This window comes from Pseudophryne corroboree, chromosome 4, assembly GCF_028390025.1.
Source record: "Pseudophryne corroboree isolate aPseCor3 chromosome 4, aPseCor3.hap2, whole genome shotgun sequence".
NCBI classification, from domain to species: Eukaryota; Metazoa; Chordata; class Amphibia; order Anura; family Myobatrachidae; genus Pseudophryne; species Pseudophryne corroboree.
In genome coordinates, this window is record NC_086447.1 from 836555813 (window position 1) to 836575419 (window position 19607).

At 46.3% G+C, this 19607-nt stretch overlaps 1 protein-coding gene across 5 annotated transcripts in view; it reads right to left on the reverse strand.

The window, feature by feature from the left end:
• The window catches only part of PLCB4 (phospholipase C beta 4), a 563803-nt gene that overhangs the window by 119797 nt on the left and 424399 nt on the right, over positions 1–19607 (reverse strand). For all 5 annotated transcript variants that reach the window (XM_063918578.1, XM_063918575.1, XM_063918577.1 and 2 more), the window contains one exon: positions 2728–2818. In XM_063918578.1, coding sequence (XP_063774648.1) covers positions 2728–2818 — 91 coding nt within the window. The remainder of the gene's footprint in view (positions 1–2727; positions 2819–19607) is intronic.

The following is a 19607-nucleotide window of genomic DNA, read 5'->3' on the forward strand; positions in this document are numbered from 1 at the left end:
CTGTATAAAGCCCTGAAGCACTCCTCCCTCATCTACATTTCCAACCTCCCTCCTGCCTTCTCCATTCCTCCTCTGACCACTGCCTCTCCTCAACTCTGGTCACTTCTTCTCACATCCACCTCTGATTTCTCCTGTAGAGGCCCCTTTCCTCCAGAACTAGAGATGTGTTCTCATACATGTAGCCCCAATATGCAATCCAGCGCGAGATGCCTGGAATGATGCGCCAGGTCCCATGCAACTCTGCTAATGTCAGGTGTCTTTTTTGCCTCAATGCGACTAGGACACCACGAGCAGACTGTGCCGATTAATTTGCTATATGACACTTGCATATCTGTGTGTGATGTAGTCTGTATATGGAGAAGAACAGAACTTGTATTGGAAAAAAGCTGCGGCCGTTCCATCGTAGCACTTCCTATACAGATTCAGACACACAGATATACAACTGTCACATATCAAATTAATCAGCACAGTCTCCTCATGTGTCCTAGTCGCTGCATTTTTGGCAAAACCCTCCCCCCCAAAAAGTCACCTGCTAGAAAATTCGAACGCAACCTGACATGCCAAGAGGGGCTGTTTGGCGTAACAGCACCAAAGATGTATGAGGACATATCTGTAACTCCATCGGCTAGGAAGGCTTTCTACTAGTCTCCTAAGCTTTAAAGGCACCCTAAAACCTCAACTTTTTACTTAAGCCTTCCAGCCCTATTCTTAACTGTTCTCTCACTCCACACTTCCTCGTCTCTTTCCTAGCTCACCTTCTCTCAGGCAGCTTCCTCTTCCATCTTGTTCTCCCCTTGTACTACCATAGGATGGCTGCAATATGTCTGAGGCTGCTATGGCAGCCCCCTACCCCAACTCCATGATTCCCCACTGCCTGCTTGCACAAGCTACAGCAAGTTGCTTACCTTTCACTCAGAACTTCTCCCTTTAAGTCTGTGGATTTACTATAACGTTTGATATACATGTTATGTACTTATGTGAGGGCTAGCCTGAGAGGTGTTGTACTCATGCAGCCTTATTTCTTTGCATACACTTTATGGTGCCAAATAAAGAATATAATGGTAATAATATACGATGCGTTCCCTAATATGTTCTTAATATATGCGCCCAAAATGCTTGTCCCTAGTCATCCCCAGAAAAAAAAAAAAAAACAAATTGGGGAAGGAGGAGAAGCACTATGTAACTGTGAATCATCATTTATGGATATGCATGGCTCATTTTATATTAAGCAACGCAGGTGCATGGACCGGATGGTGCTACAGGTATTATAAAAGACTTGACCCAGTGTCTGCCAGCGGGATTCTAATTATGACATCAAGTGGTCTAGGCAAGTTGCTGGTTTGGACCCGGGTCTCTTTTATGTACCGTATATACTCGAGTATAAGCCGACTTTTTCAGCACTTTTTTTTGTGCTGAAAAAGCCCCCTCGGCTTATACTCAAGTCAGTGCAGGGGACACGGAGGGCAGTGCAGTGCAGTGTGAAGGAGGGACACGGAGGGTACAGCGCGCGCCTCTCCTGTGTCCCTCCTGCGTCTCCGGAGGCAGCGGCGGGTCTATTAAATGAAGTACCCGTTCGTGAGCTCTGATTGGCTCATGAACCGGCACTTCATTTAACAGACCCGCCGCGGCCGCCAGAGAGACACAGGAGAGGCGCGTGCTGTGCCCTCCGTGTCCCTCCTTCACTAGACAGCGCGGGAGCGGCGGAAGGTAAGTAACTGGCACTGGGGGAGCATATTTGGCACTTGGGGGGGGCGCATATCTGGCACTGACGGGGCATATCTGGCACTATGCGGGCATATCTGGCACTGAGGGGGCATATCTGGCACTATGAGGGGGCATATCTGGCACTGAGGGGGCATATCTGGCACTATGAGGGGGCATATCTGGCACTATGAGGGGGCATATCTGGCACTGAGGGGGCATATCTGGCACTATGAGGACATATCTGGCACTGAGGGGGCATATCTGGCAGTGTGAGGGCATATCTGGCACTGTGGGGGCATATCTGGCAGTGTGAGGGCATATCTGGCACTGAGGGGGCATATCTGGCAGTATGTGGGTTGTGTACAGCTAGAGCTGCATTTCCCACACTAGGCTTATACTCGAGTCAAAAAGTTTTTCCAGGTTTTTGTGGTAAAATTAGGTGCCTCGGCTTATATTCGGGTCGACTTATACTCGAGTATATATGGGGTAACTGTTATTTTATATTAAGTTTATGTACTTAGAGCGAGATTCAATTGTGGCGCAGGTTGGCAGCCATTAAGATAGCGCCCAATGGAGCAATTCAATTGTTGCTCCGTTCGGGTGTGATGGCTGCTGGTGCCTGCATTTCAGCTCGCAGCACCAGGGGGTGGCAAGCTAAAATGGTCAAAAAGTGACCTGTTTGGGTGGCCAAACTGCACTTTTCGTGACTGCATCCAGCACTTTGGTCAGGTTTAGCTGCTTCACACAACTAAACCCGACTTTTAAGGGCTCGATCACTGGTGAAAAAAAAAATTTAGACGGGAGATCGGGGGCGCAAAACAATTGATTATCGCCCTTAGAGTGATATGTGAAAAAATAAAATAATTTAATTATGTTATTGCATAGAGAAATGCCACTTTAGCTATATCTGGTGGTCCACAGTGATTACATAGTGCATTAAGCTTCATTTTGCCATTTAAGGTGTTTTTGTTTGTGAAATAATGGACTACAGAAAGAATCATAGAAGGAAACACTAAGACATACTCTTTTCCACTTCCGGTTTCAAACGCTTGTTTTTAATGAGTATTTTTCTTTTTAGGTCATTTGGAGAGGGCAAAGGTCTCCCAGGATCAAGCTGAAACAGAGGATCATAAAAAAGATAAATATAACACAACTGTAAATAATCTTTCATATCACTTATTGTTGTTTTTCCCCCTCTTCTTTAAAAAGTCATTTCCAGAAGTGCAACATACATGGGGCCGCATGGCTTCAATATTGCAGGAATGCACCTATTTGTCTGCTTCCTGCTTATACAGTTGCACGCCCACATTCTGGTTTTGGGAACAGACCCCAGAAAAATGATCTATGCCTACGTTTGTGGGATTGCGGAATTGTGTTAAGTGCAATAATTTTTCTGCTAAAACACGGTCTGGTTCCATCTACTGTATGTCTTAACTGAATCATGAGAGTGAGTGTACCCTCTGACTCATATTATCATGTTCCTTTGTATGATTGGAAGTTTTCTTCACATTGCCAGCTGACGCCAGTTGTATATCAAAAAAGAGGGGCCACACTGAATTAAGGATTTTGTAAATGACCCGCAATGTTTTCAGTGTTACTAAAATGCAAAAAACACAATTACATGACTACAACAATCCTATATGCAAGACAATTGTAATAGTGTTTATCTTTAAGTGTACCCTATCCACCATAGACAACATTCAAATCCTGGCAGATTTTCCTCACAAATCTTTACCTTACACACTGTCAAATTAAGGGTGATTTGGACAGACCTTATCATAGCGGCAGTGGGGCACCACAGAAATAAATTATTTTTAACGCCTATTTATCAAAAGGTAGTGGTTGCTATCATTATATTGTCAGGTTCTGTCCTTGTGCATGCACAGAACAAAAATGCAATATGAGGAGAATAGAGGCTATTGGGGAAGTATCTTTTGATCCGTCTAGAGTCCTACTATAGGGACAGCTAATGCCATCTTCAGATGGCGTTTGCTGATGGGGCAAAGATCCAGAAAGCTTAACTTTTTAGAGTTTGGTAAATTGGGCTAGGCCTCAGTTCCCATTGAAAATCATTATGATCTTCTGGCAACTTAGGTGATATCTCTGGACAAGTTTAGTCTACCAGTGCTACCAATGTGAATGGGAGGTAGTATAGGCTCAGTACATGTGGCAGTCCAATCCCAAAGCTATAACTGGGGGATAAGTAACAAGTGGGTAGTCCAAACTTAAACAACTCATTTGAATATACTCAACACTAGAATGCAGTGCAATTTCATAAATTACTTTATTTTATTATTTAAAGATCTATAGTCACATAATACAAGTGTGTAGGCTTTTACACCGTAGACAAAGGGACGGGATATAATAATACCACCCCCTACATCCAGCCACCAAAAAATCCCGACAGTCGGCATGACGACTAGCAGGGACTATTCCCACTTGTGGGTGTCCACGACACCCATAGAGTGGGAATAGAACCTGTAGTGATTCCGCTGCCGGTATCTCGGGGTAGGTATGCTAACCAGCGTCCTGACCGCCGGTCACGCATACCCAACCCAAAGGGACATAGTATAATTTGACCTACCAAGGCTACTCTACCCCTTCTATTCTTTAGAGGTTATTGCAGGGGCTTTTTCTGAGAATTTGCATCCACTGAGGCCTCCAGAGGGAGCGGGGGAACCTCTGAGGAGCGGCAGGTGTGACCCGACATTACCTGCCGCCCCCTCTTCTCCAGGTCACTTACTGGCCGCAGCCAATGTATTTCTGCCGTTGAACACAGAGATATCCAGTATTGCCCTGGAGTGGACAACAACTTTATACCTTATTTAATAAGATATTTTACATTCACCTAAACAAAATGCATTAGGACCTAAAGACTTTATATTTTATTCAGCAAATAAGAAATAAAATGACTGACTATAATCCATTCTGATGGAAGATGGTTTCTTCAGTGTGCATTGAGGATGCCATTTGGACTCAAAACATAAAGCTCAGACTGAAACAAGTTGAGATTTATCATACAGAGTGAAATTTGACCTTCTGGATAGTTTCTATAACAGTGTGTACTTGTCGGCTTACAATGCTCTTCCGTTAATTCATGAAACGTTATATACGTTATTGTTGAAATTTGGTTCCGTTACTAAATACTGATTATTTTTCGTTTGGGTTAACCATTAATAATGATTTGCTGTGTTAAATAAATAAGGTGTTCTGATCCTTAAAGAAAATAACGAAAGGTCATGAACAGGCAATGAAAGAATACAGTAGATGTGGGCAATGGGATACTGTGCCATATAGTGTACGGAATCAGCAACACAAGTAGAAAGCGGGTGATGTCACGCCACAGGCATACCCCCCAAAAGTCCAGGTTTTCTCAGGGCAGTCATATTTTCCCAAGAGAAAAGTGTGTGTGGCCGATGAGACTGAGGGAGTGTCCAGGACAAAATTAGGAGTGTGATAGGTTGCTCATGGGTGGGGCAAATAAAGGCGTGGTCAATTTTGTTCCATTTCTTTTTATTGAGGAGTGTTGGGAGGTATGCTCAGCTACCAGCGAAAACTGAACTCCAGTGCAGTGCTCAATCCCCCAAATCACCAAGGCTATGCTGGACACATGATGCATATGGCTAAATTGACGCTTCCATTTTAGCAGCATTAATCTGAGCCTGTAACAACCACAAACAACTCAACAAACACAGCACAACCAAACAGACAGCAATGTAGAAAATGAAAACCTATGTTTATTCTGATTACAGGTTATGCACAAAAAAGCATAACCTTTCTTACGCCTAGACAAATGCAGATGGAGGGCATACAGGTCTGCCCCAAGCCTATTCGCCTACTCTTCTTTGTACTAAAACTACAGTATGAATCGATAGACTCTATTTGATGGTTTATTTGATGAGTTCATTTGCGAATCCCAAAATATATCTTATTGTAGCTGATATCCTTTAGTGCAATTCAGGATTCTGATTTTGTGCCTCCAGTTGGTTCTGCTCACATGCGGGGAGATTTCTAAAAGTTTGTAGAGAGATAAAGCACCAACCGATCAGTTTATAGCTGTCATTTTACAGGCTGTGTTTGAAAAACGACAGGAACTGATTGGTTCTCTCTCCACATTTTCTCTCTACAAGCTTTGATAAATCCTCCTATGACATGCTCAGTGCCGTATATGGATGTGACATCAGTGTCTCTAGTGCAGTGGTTCTCAAACTTGGTCCTCAGGACCCCACACGGTTCGCGTTTTCCATGTCACCCAGCAGCTGCACTGTGTATCACCAACTGTCACATTTTAAAAATCTACAGGTGACCTGCAAACATGGACCGTGTGGGGTCCTGAGGACCGAGTTTGAGAACCTGTGCTCTAGAGTAAAAAACATAAAACCAAATGGCTGCTTGCACCTTTATTTAATTCATTTTACCGCTTTTTAGTTTCACCCATTGCAATATTTTTTCACAATATTCCATGATTTTTCACATTATTAATTTCACACAATTAGGATGTTTTCCTCTAAATGTAATCTTTCACTTTTCCCAAGGATAATAAATATCTACACTTTGTACAAATCTGAGAACACATTGTACATATCTGGCACACCTATATGGCCCAGGAACTTAGGTGTACCTTTTAGTAAATGGTAGATTCATACTAGCCAACTTACTGAATGCCCCATCTGGGAGGGGGCAGCCAGGTTGGCACAACAGGGGATGTGGCACTGGTATAAGCGACGGTGGTTTGTAGGCGTGGAGGTGCGATCATGTTTGTGTGTGTCTGCGGACGTTTGTAAGCCAGATCCTAGAGACTTGCCTACTTTTCCAGGTGGCTGCCACTCAATTTTCAAGAGTCTTCCGGCTGTTCTGGGAGAATTGGACAGGTATGGGTATATTCTGACAGGGGTGCTTTTTTTCTGGTTCGCACCTTTTTTTTTGTATACAAATGTGTCCACTCACATCTAGCTTCCCTGCACGTTAAATAGTCCTTCAAGTCACGCCTACTTGGTAGTGCCAAGCATCTTTTTGTAGGACTTTTCCCATTGAAATGCATATTATTCACACTACAATGAAAATAGGAAGCCAAGCAGACTCTGCTGATTAAAATGATATGTGGCAAGCATATACTCTGTGTGTGAACGTGGCTGTATCTGCATATGAAGTGCTACGTAGCATTGTAAACACTGTACTACAGCATTTCGTATGAAGATACAGGTGTGGTCGCACACAGAATATAGTCATGCCACATATCATTTTAATCAGCAGAGTCTGGTTGTGCATCCTATTTATATAGCAATGTGAATAAGATGCGTTGTCATAAAAAAAGATAGCGCTAATGGAGTTTGCACAGGAGCTGTCAGCTCTCGCCAGGCAGCTCCCTCTGCGTGGTGTATTAAGGCTAGATGTACAGATGGATCCACGCTCATCTTGGCTTCTCTGCTGCGCCTAGGTGCACCAAGGTTTATTAGCATAAGCCTTTCATCTATTGTTCTCAGCTGCAATACAATACAGAGAGAACAATACAGCAAGGGATTAAGTCATTACAGCAGAGGATTAAACCAGACTGCCCTGGCTCAGTTAATCCTATTAAAGGCAAAGATGAAGAGTGCTCCATCTGTATGAGGACACATCTGTACTTTTGAATTTGTATAACAAGCTCCAGAAATAGGTAGAAACCGGTGTCATACAAACAAAAAATCCATCTGAAGACTTGTCCAGAGTATGTAATCTTCTATAATTCTTGCATCAATTTGTAAAGCGGCCTAGGTATCCAGAGAAAATAATTGTCTCCTAACAACAGCTGCCATCTTTCAACAGTGTCAGCGTGCAGATTGAGCAGTATCATTAAAAATAAGAATTTACTTACCGATAATTCTATTTCTCGTAGTCCGTAGTGGATGCTGGGGACTCCGTCAGGACCATGGGGAATAGCGGCTCCGCAGGAGACAGGGCACAAAAGTAAAAGCTTTAGGATCAGGTGGTGTGCACTGGCTCCTCCCCCTATGACCCTCCTCCAAGCCTCAGTTAGGATACTGTGCCCGGACGAGCGTACACAATAAGGAAGGATTTTGAATCCCGGGTAAGACTCATACCAGCCACACCAATCAAACTGTACAACCTGTGATCTGAACCCAGTTAACAGCATGATAACAGCGGAGCCTCTGAAAAGATGGCTCACACAATAATAACCCGATTTTTGTAACAATAACTATGTACAAGTATTGCAGACAATCCGCACTTGGGATGGGCGCCCAGCATCCACTACGGACTACGAGAAATAGAATTATCGGTAAGTAAATTCTTATTTTCTCTGGCGTCCTAAGTGGATGCTGGGGACTCCGTCAGGACCATGGGGATTATACCAAAGCTCCCAAACGGGCGGGAGAGTGCGAATGACTCTGCAGCACCGAGTGAGAGAACTCCAGGTCCTCCTCAGCCAGGGTGTGCCCCTGACCAAGTAGCAGCTCGGCAAAGTTGTAAAGCCGAGACCCCTCGGGCAGCCGCCCAAGATGAGCCCACCTTCCTTGTGGAATGGGCATTTACATATTTTGGCTGTGGCAGGCCTGCCACAGAATGTGCAAGCTGAATTGTACTACACATCCAACTAGCAATCGTCTGCTTAGAAGCAAGAGCACCCAGTTTGTTGGGTGCATACAGGATAACAGCAAGTCAGTTTTCCTGACTCCAGCCGTCCTGGAAACCTATATTTTCAGGGCCCTGACAACATCTAGCAACTTGGAGTCCTCCAAGTCCCTAGTAGCCGCAGGTACCACAATAAGCTGGTTCAGGTGAAACGCTGACACCACCTTAGGGAGAAACTGGGGACGAGTCCGCAGCTCTGCCCTGTCCGAATGGACAATCAGATATGGGCTTTTGTGAGACAAAGCCGCCAATTCTGACACTCGCCTGGCCGAGGCCAGGGCCAACATCATGGTCACTTTCCATGTGAGATATTTCAAATCCACAGATTTGAGCGGTTTAAACCAATGTGATTTGAGGAATCCCAGAACTACGTTGAGATCCCACAGTGCCACTGGAGGCACAAAAGGGGGTTGTATATGCAGTACTCCCTTGACAAACTTCTGGATTTCAGGAACTGAAGCCAATTCTTTCTGGAAGAAAATCGACAGGGCCGAAATTTGAACCTTAATGGACCCCAATTTGAGGCCCATAGACACTCCTGTTTGCAGGAAATGCAGGAATCGACCGAGTTGAAATTTCTTCGTGGGGCCTTCCTGGCCTTACACCACGCAACATATTTTCACCACATGTGGTGATAATGTTGTGCGGTCACTAGAGATGAGCGGGTTCGGTTTCTCTGAATCCGAACCCGCCAGAACTTCATGTTTTTTTTCACGGGTCCGAGCGACTCGGATCTTCCCGCCTTGCTCGGTTAACCCGAGCGCGCCCGAACGTCATCATGACGCTGTCGGATTCTCGCGAGGCTCGGATTCTATCGCGAGACTCGGATTCTATATAAGGAGCCGCGCGTCGCCGCCATTTTCACACGTGCATTGAGATTGATAGGGAGAGGACGTGGCTGGCGTCCTCTCCGTTTAGAATAGATTAGAGAGACACTTGATTTACTAATTTTGGGGAGCATTAGGAGTACTCAGTACAGTGCAGAGTTTTGCTGATAGTGACCAGTGACCACCAGTTTTATTTATAATCCGTTCTCTGCCTGAAAAAAGCGATACACAGCACACAGTGACTCAGTCACATACCATATCTGTGTGCACTGCTCAGGCTCAGGCCAGTGTGCTGCATCATCTATTATCTATATATAATATTATATATATCTGTCTGACTGCTCAGCTCACACAGCTTATAATTGTGGGGGAGACTGGGGAGCACTACTGCAGTGCCAGTTATAGGTTATAGCAGGAGCCAGGAGTACATAATATATTATATAGTGAGTGACCACCAGACACACAGTGCAGTTTATTTAATATATCCGTTCTCTGCCTGAAAAAAGCGATACACACAGTGACTCAGTCAGTCACATACCATATCTGTGTGCACTGCTCAGGCTCAGGCCAGTGTGCTGCATCATCTATATATATTATATATCTGTCTGACTGCTCAGCTCACACAGCTTATAATTGTGGGGGAGACTGGGGAGCACTACTGCAGTGCCAGTTATAGGTTATAGCAGGAGCCAGGAGTACATAATATTATATTAAAATTAAACAGTGCACACTTTTGCTGCAGGAGTGCCACTGCCAGTGTGACTAGTGACCAGTGACCTGACCACCAGTATATATAATATTAGTAGTATACTATCTCTTTATCAACCAGTCTATATTAGCAGCAGACACAGTACAGTGCGGTAGTTCACGGCTGTGGCTACCTCTGTGTCGGCACTCGGCAGCCCGTCCATAATTGTATATACCACCTAACCGTGGTTTTTTTTTCTTTCTTTATACATACATACTAGTTACGAGTATACTATCTCTTTATCAACCAGTCTATATATTAGCAGCAGACACAGTACAGTGCGGTAGTTCACGGCTGTGGCTACCTCTGTGTCGGCACTCGGCAGCCCGTCCATAATTGTATATACCACCTAACCGTGGTTTTTTTTTCTTTCTTTATACATACATACTAGTTACGAGTATACTATCTCTTTATCAACCAGTCTATATATTAGCAGCAGACACAGTACAGTGCGGTAGTTCACGGCTGTGGCTACCTCTGTGTCGGCACTCGGCAGCCCGTCCATAATTGTATATACCACCTAACCGTGTTTTTTTTTTCTTTCTTTATACATACATACTAGTTACGAGTATACTATCTCTTTATCAACCAGTCTATATATTAGCAGCAGACACAGTACAGTGCGGTAGTTCACGGCTGTGGCTACCTCTGTGTCGGCACTCGGCAGCCCGTCCATAATTGTATATACCACCTAACCGTGGTTTTTTTTTCTTTCTTTATACATACATACTAGTTACGAGTATACTATCTCTTTATCAACCAGTCTATATATTAGCAGCAGACACAGTACAGTGCGGTAGTTCACGGCTGTGGCTACCTCTGTGTCGGCACTCGGCAGCCCGTCCATAATTGTATATACCACCTAACCGTGGTTTTTTTTTCTTTCTTTATACATACATACTAGTTACGAGTATACTATCTCTTTATCAACCAGTCTATATTAGCAGCAGACACAGTACAGTGCGGTAGTTCACGGCTGTGGCTACCTCTGTGTCGGCACTCGGCAGCCCGTCCATAATTGTATATACCACCTAACCGTGGTTTTTTTTTCTTTCTTTATACATACATACTAGTTACGAGTATACTATCTCTTTATCAACCAGTCTATATATTAGCAGCAGACACAGTACAGTGCGGTAGTTCACGGCTGTGGCTACCTCTGTGTCGGCACTCGGCAGCCCGTCCATAATTGTATATACCACCTAACCGTGGTTTTTTTTTCTTTCTTTATACATACATACTAGTTACGAGTATACTATCTCTTTATCAACCAGTCTATATATTAGCAGCAGACACAGTACAGTGCGGTAGTTCACGGCTGTGGCTACCTCTGTGTCGGCACTCGGCAGCCCGTCCATAATTGTATATACCACCTAACCGTGGTTTTTTTTTCTTTCTTTATAGTCATACTAGTTACGAGTATACTATCTCTTTATCAACCAGTCTATATTAGCAGCAGACACAGTACAGTACGGTAGTTCACGGCTGTGGCTACCTCTGTGTCTGCACTCGGCAGGCAGTCCATAATTGTATACTAGTATCCATCTCCATTGTTTACCTGAGGTGCCTTTTAGTTGTGCCTATTAAAATATGGAGAACAAAAATGTTGAGGTTCCAAAATTAGGGAAAGATCAAGATCCACTTCCACCTCGTGCTGAAGCTGCTGCCACTAGTCATGGCCGAGACGATGAAATGCCAGCAACGTCGTCTGCCAAGGCCGATGCCCAATGTCATAGTACAGAGCATGTCAAATCCAAAACACCAAATATCAGAAAAAAAAGGACTCCAAAACCTAAAATAAAATTGTCGGAGGAGAAGCGTAAACTTGCCAATATGCCATTTACGACACGGAGTGGCAAGGAACGGCTGAGGCCCTGGCCTATGTTCATGGCTAGTGGTTCAGCTTCACATGAGGATGGAAGCACTCAGCCTCTCGCTAGAAAAATGAAAAGACTCAAGCTGGCAAAAGCAGCACAGCAAAGAACTGTGCATTCTTCGAAATCCCAAATCCACAAGGAGAGTCCAATTGTCTCGGTTGCGATGCCTGACCTTCCCAACACTGGACGTGAAGAGCATGCGCCTTCCACCATTTGCACGCCCCCTGCAAGTGCTGGAAGGAGCACCCGCAGTCCAGTTCCTGATAGTCAGATTGAAGATGTCAGTGTTGAAGTACACCAGGATGAGGAGGATATGGGTGTTGCTGGCGCTGGGGAGGAAATTGACCAGGAGGATTCTGATGGTGAGGTGGTTTGTTTAAGTCAGGCACCCGGGGAGACACCTGTTGTCCGTGGGAGGAATATGGCCGTTGACATGCCAGGTGAAAATACCAAAAAAATCAGCTCTTCGGTGTGGAGGTATTTCACCAGAAATGCGGACAACAGGTGTCAAGCCGTGTGTTGCCTTTGTCAAGCTGTAATAAGTAGGGGTAAGGACGTTAACCACCTCGGAACATCCTCCCTTATACGTCACCTGCAGCGCATTCATAATAAGTCAGTGACAAGTTCAAAAACTTTGGGTGACAGCGGAAGCAGTCCACTGACCAGTAAATCCCTTCCTCTTGTAACCAAGCTCACGCAAACCACCCCACCAACTCCCTCAGTGTCAATTTCCTCCTTCCCCAGGAATGCCAATAGTCCTGCAGGCCATGTCACTGGCTATTCTGACGAGTCCTCTCCTGCCTGGGATTCCTCCGATGCATCCTTGCGTGTAACGCCTACTGCTGCTGGCGCTGCTGTTGTTGCCGCTGGGAGTCGATGGTCATCCCAGAGGGGAAGTCGTAAGCCCACTTGTACTACTTCCAGTAAGCAATTGACTGTTCAACAGTCCTTTGCGAGGAAGATGAAATATCACAGCAGTCATCCTACTGCAAAGCGGATAACTGAGGCCTTGGCATCCTGGGTGGTGAGAAACGTGGTTCCGGTATCCATCATTACTGCAGAGCCAACTAGAGACTTGTTGGAGGTACTGTGTCCCCGGTACCAAATACCATCTAGGTTCCATTTCTCTAGGCAGGCGATACCGAAAATGTACACAGACCTCAGAAAAAGAGTCACCAGTGTCCTAAAAAATGCAGCTGTACCCAATGTCCACTTAACCACGGACATGTGGACAAGTGGAGCAGGGCAGGGTCAGGACTATATGACTGTGACAGCCCACTGGGTAGATGTATGGACTCCCGCCGCAAGAACAGCAGCGGCGGCACCAGTAGCAGCATCTCGCAAACGCCAACTCTTTCCTAGGCAGGCTACGCTTTGTATCACCGCTTTCCAGAATACGCACACAGCTGAAAACCTCTTACGGCAACTGAGGAAGATCATCGCGGAATGGCTTACCCCAATTGGACTCTCCTTTGGATTTGTGGCATCGGACAACGCCAGCAATATTGTGTGTGCATTAAATATGGGCAAATTCCAGCACGTCCCATGTTTTGCACATACCTTGAATTTGGTGGTGCAGAATTTTTTAAAAAACGACAGGGGCGTGCAAGAGATGCTGTCGGTGGCCAGAAGAATTGCGGGACACTTTCGGCGTACAGGCACCACGTACAGAAGACTGGAGCACCACCAAAAACTACTGAACCTGCCCTGCCATCATCTGAAGCAAGAAGTGGTAACGAGGTGGAATTCAACCCTCTATATGCTTCAGAGGTTGGAGGAGCAGCAAAAGGCCATTCAAGCCTATACAATTGAGCACGATATAGTAGGTGGAATGCACCTGTCTCAAGCGCAGTGGAGAATGATTTCAACGTTGTGCAAGGTTCTGATGCCCTTTGAACTTGCCACACGTGAAGTCAGTTCAGACACTGCCAGCCTGAGTCAGGTCATTCCCCTCATCAGGCTTTTGCAGAAGAAGCTGGAGACATTGAAGGAGGAGCTAACACGGAGCGATTCCGCTAGGCATGTGGGACTTGTGGATGGAGCCCTTAATTCGCTTAACAAGGATTCACGGGTGGTCAATCTGTTGAAATCAGAGCACTACATTTTGGCCACCGTGCTCGATCCTAGATTTAAAGCCTACCTTGGATCTCTCTTTCCGGCAGACACAAGTCTGCTGGGGTTGAAAGACCTGCTGGTGACAAAATTGTCAAGTCAAGCGGAACGCGACCTGTCAACATCTCCTCCTTCACATTCTCCCGCAACTGGGGGTGCGAGGAAAAGGCTCAGAATTCCGAGCCCACCCGCTGGCGGTGATGCAGGGCAGTCTGGAGCGACTGCTGATGCTGACATCTGGTCCGGACTGAAGGACCTGACAACGATTACGGACATGTCGTCTACTGTCACTGCATATGATTCTCTCAACATTGATAGAATGGTGGAGGATTATATGAGTGACCGCATCCAAGTAGGCACGTCACACAGTCCGTACTTATACTGGCAGGAAAAAGAGGCAATTTGGAGGCCCTTGCACAAACTGGCTTTATTCTACCTAAGTTGCCCTCCCACAAGTGTGTACTCCGAAAGAGTGTTTAGTGCCGCCGCTCACCTTGTCAGCAATCGGCGTACGAGGTTACATCCAGAAAATGTGGAGAAGATGATGTTCATTAAAATGAATTATAATCAATTCCTCCGCGGAGACATTGACCAGCAGCAATTGCCTCCACAAAGTACACAGGGAGCTGAGATGGTGGATTCCAGTGGGGACGAATTGATAATCTGTGAGGAGGGGGATGTACACGGTGATATATCGGAGGGTGAAGATGAGGTGGACATCTTGCCTCTGTAGAGCCAGTTTGTGCAAGGAGAGATTAATTGCTTCTTTTTTGGGGGGGGTCCAAACCAACCCGTCATATCAGTCACAGTCGTGTGGCAGACCCTGTCACTGAAATGATGGGTTGGTTAAAGTGTGCATGTCCTGTTTATACAACATAAGGGTGGGTGGGAGGGCCCAAGGACAATTCCATCTTGCACCTCTTTTTTCTTTTCTTTTTCTTTGCATCATGTGCTGATTGGGGAGGGTTTTTTGGAAGGGACATCCTGCGTGACACTGCAGTGCCACTCCTAAATGGGCCCGGTGTTTGTGTCGGCCACTAGGGTCGCTAATCTTACTCACACAGTCAGCTACCTCATTGCGCCTCTTTTTTTCTTTGCGTCATGTGCTGTTTGGGGAGGGTTTTTTGGAAGGGACATCCTGCGTGACACTGCAGTGCCACTCCTAGATGGGCCCGGTGTTTGTGTCGGCCACTAGGGTCGCTAATCTTACTCACACAGCTACCTCATTGCGCCTCTTTTTTTCTTTGCGTCATGTGCTGTTTGGGGAGGGTTTTTTGGAAGGGCCATCCTGCGTGACACTGCAGTGCCACTCCTAGATGGGCCCGGTGTTTGTGTCGGCCACTAGGGTCGCTTATCTTACTCACACAGCGACCTCGGTGCAAATTTTAGGACTAAAAATAATATTGTGAGGTGTGAGGTATTCAGAATAGACTGAAAATGAGTGTAAATTATGGTTTTTGAGGTTAATAATACTTTGGGATCAAAATGACCCCCAAATTCTATGATTTAAGCTGTTTTTTAGTGTTTTTTGAAAAAAACACCCGAATCCAAAACACACCCGAATCCGACAAAAAAAATTCGGTGAGGTTTTGCCAAAACGCGGTCGAACCCAAAACACGGCCGCGGAACCGAACCCAAAACCAAAACACAAAACCCGAAAAATTTCAGGCGCTCATCTCTAGCGGTCACCTCCTTCCTGGCTTTAACCAGGGTAAGAATGACCTCTTCCGGAATGCCTTTTTCCCTTAGGATCCGGCGTTCAACCGCCATGCCGTCAAACGCAGCCGCGGTAAGTCTTGGAACAGACCTGGTACTTGCTGAAGCAAGTCCCTTCTTAGCGGCAGAGGCCATGAGTCCTCTGTGAGCATCTCTTGAAGTTCCGGGTACCAAGTCCTTCTTGGCCAATCCGGAGCCACGAGTATAGTTCTTACTCCTCTACGTCTTATAATTCTCAGTACCTTAGGTATGAGAAGCAGAGGAGGGAACACATACACCGACTGGTACACCCACGGTGTTACCAGAACGTCCACAGCTATTGCCTGAGGGTCTCTTGACCTGGCGCAATACCTGTCCAGTTTTTTGTTCAGGCGGGACGCCATCATGTCCACCTTTGGTCTTTCCCAACGGTTCACAATCATGTGGAAGACTTCCCGATGAAGTCCCCACTCTCCCGGGTGGAGGTCGTGCTGAGGAAGTCTGCTTCCCAGTTGTCCACTCCCGGAATGAACACTGCTGACAGTGCTATCACATGATTTTCCGCCCAGCGAAGAATCCTTGCAGTTTCTGCCATTGTCCTCCTGCTTCTTGTGCCGCCCTGTCTGTTTACGTGGGTGACTGCCGTGATGTTGTCCCACTGGATCAATACCGGCTGACCTTGAAGCAGAGGTCTTGCTAAGCTTAGAGCATTGTAAATTGCTCTTAGCTCCAGTATATTTATGTGGAGAGAAATCTCCAGACTTGATCACACTCCCTGGAAATTTTTTCCTTGTGTGACTGCTCCCCAGCCTTTCAGGCTGGCATCCGTGGTCACCAGGACCCAGTCCTGAATGCCGAATCTGTGGCCCTTTAGTAGATGAGCACTCTGCAGCCACCACAGAAGAGACACCCTTGTCCTTGGAGACAGGGTTATCCGCTGATGCATCTGAAGATGCGATCCGGACCATTTTCCCAGCAGATCCCACTGAAAAGTTCTTGCGTGGAATCTGCCGAATGGAATCGCTTCGTAAGAAGCCACCATTTTTCCCAGGACCCTTGTGCATTGATGCACTGACACTTGGCCTGGTTTTAGGAGGTTCCTGACTAGCTCGGATAACTCCCTGGCTTTCTCCTCCGGGAGAAACACCTTTTTCTGGACTGTGTCCAGAATCATCCCTAGGAACAGCAGACGTGTCGTCGGAGACAGCTGCGATTTTGGAATATTTAGAATCCACCCGTGCTGTCGTAGAACTACTTGAGATAGTGCTACTCCGACCTCCAACTGTTCTCTGGACCTTGCCCTTATCAGGAGATCGTCCAAGTAAGGGATAATTAAGACGCCTTTTCTTTGATGAAGAATCATCATTTCGGCCATTACCTTGGTAAAGACCCGGGGTGCCGTGGACAATCCAAACGGCAGCGTCTGAAACTGATAGTGACAGTTTTGTACCACGAACCTGAGGTACCCTTGGTGAGAAGGGCAAATTGGGACATGGAGGTAAGCATCCTTGATGTCCAGGGACACCATATAGTCCCCTTCTTCCTGGTTCGCTATCACTGCTCTGAGTGACTCCATCTTGATTTGAACCTTTGTATGTAAGTGTTCAAATATTTCAGATTTAGAATAGGTCTCACCGAGCCGTCTGGCTTCAGTACCACAATATAGTGTGGAATCCATGTGCCGTTTGGAATCTGCATCACCTGACCACTGTCGTGTCCATAAACATCTTCTGGCAGATATGGACATCGCACTTACTCTTGATGCCAGAGTGCAAATATCCCTCTGTGCATCTCGCATATATAGAAATGCATCCTTTAAATGCTCTATAGTCAATAAAATACTGTCCCTGTCAAGGGTATCAATATTTCCAGTCAGGGAATCCGACCAAGCCACCCCAGCGCTGCCCATCCAGGCTGAGGCGATCGCTGGTCGCAGTATAACACCAGTATGTGTGTATATACTTTTTAGGATATTTTCCAGCCTCCTATCAGTTGGCTCCTTGAGGGCGGCCGTATCTGGAGACGGTAACGCCACTTGTTTTGATAAGCGTGTGAGCGCCTTATCCACCCTAAGGGGTGTTTCCCAACGCGCCATAACTTCTGGCGGGAAAGGGTATACCGCCAATAATTTTCTATCGGGGGAAACCCACGCATCATCACACACTTCATTTAATTTATCTGATTCAGGAAAAACCACATGTAGTTTTTTCACACTCTACATAATACCCCTTTTTTGTGGTACTTGTAGTATCAGAAATATGTAACATCTCCTTCATTGCCCTTAACAAGTAACGTGTGGCCCTAAAGGAAAATACGTTTGTTTCTTCACCGTCGACACTGGAGTCAGTGTCCGTGTCTGTGTCGACCGACTGAGGTAAAAGGACGTTTTAACGCCCCTGACGGTGTTTGAGACGCCTGGACAGGTACTAATTGGTTTGCCGGCCGTCTCATGTCGTCAACCGACCTTGCAGCGTGTTGACATTATCACGTAATTCCTTAAATAAGCCATCCATTCCGGTGTCGACTCCCTAGAGAGTGACATCACCATTACAGGCAATTGCTCCGCCTCCTCACCAACATCGTCCTCATACATGTCGACACACACGTACCGACACACAGCACACACACAGGGAATGCTCTGATAGAGGACAGGACCCCACTAGCCCTTTGGGGAGACAGAGGGAGAGTTTGCCAGCACACACCAAAAACGCTATAATTATACAGGGACAACCTTTATATAAGTGTTTTTCCCTTATAGCATTTTAATATATATAGTCATATCGCCAAATAAGTGCCCCCCCTCTCTGTTTTAACCCTGTTTCTGTAGTGCAGTGCAGGGGAGAGCCTGGGAGCCTTCCCACCAGCATTTCTGTGAGGGAAAATGGCGCTGTGTGCTGAGGAGAATAGGCCCCGCCCCCTTTTCGGCGGGCTTCTTCTCCCGTTTTTCTGAGACCTGGCAGGGGTTAAATACATCCATATAGCCCCCAGGGGCTATATGTGATGTATTTTTAGCCAGAATAAGGTACTATCATTGCTGCCCAGGGCGCCCCCCCCAGCGCCCTGCACCCTCAGTGACCGCTGGTGTGAAGTGTGCTGACAACAATGGCGCACAGCTGCAGTGCTGTGCGCTACCTTATGAAGACTGAAAAGTCTTCTGCCGCCGGTTTCTGGACCTCTTCACTTTTCGGCATCTGCAAGGGGGTCGGCGGCGCGGCTCCGGGACGAACCCCAGGGTGAGACCTGTGTTCCGACTCCCTCTGGAGCTAATGGTGTCCAGTAGCCTAAGAAGCCAATCCATCCTGCACGCAGGTGAGTTCACTTCTTCTCCCCTAAGTCCCTCGATGCAGTGAGCCTGTTGCCAGCAGGACTCACTGAAAATAAAAAACCTAACAAAACTTTTACTCTAAGCAGCTCTTTAGGAGAGCCACCTAGATTGCACCCTTCTCGGCCGGGCACAAAAATCTAACTGAGGCTTGGAGGAGGGTCATAGGGGGAGGAGCCAGTGCACACCACCTGATCCTAAAGCTTTTACTTTTGTGCCCTGTCTCCTGCGGAGCCGCTATTCCCCATGGTCCTTACGGAGTCCCCAGCATCCACTTAGGACGTCAGAGAAATGAGGGAATAACCTTTGAACTTTTCTGCACAAGCAAATCACCAATTTATATTTTTCCTTTCAAAACTCTCTTACTGATACTTTTCTCCCTTTCTTAGGGTATTTAATAATATTACAGTGGGATTGTAGACATATGGGAGTCAGTTCTGTGGGTACTAACCACGGTGGTTAACAAATGGTAAAAAGGTGATAACTACAATCATTTTTAAAACTTGGCTCCTATGATCAGAGGGGATGGTATCGAGATCCCGGCGCTTGGGATGCCTACAGTCAGAATACCGACAGCGGCATCCCCGATGCGCAGGATCCTGACACCTGGATGGTAAGTAAGCCAACCCTACCCTCCTACCCCACTAACTCTAACCCTCCATTCACGCAGCCTGACCCTAACACCCCCCATC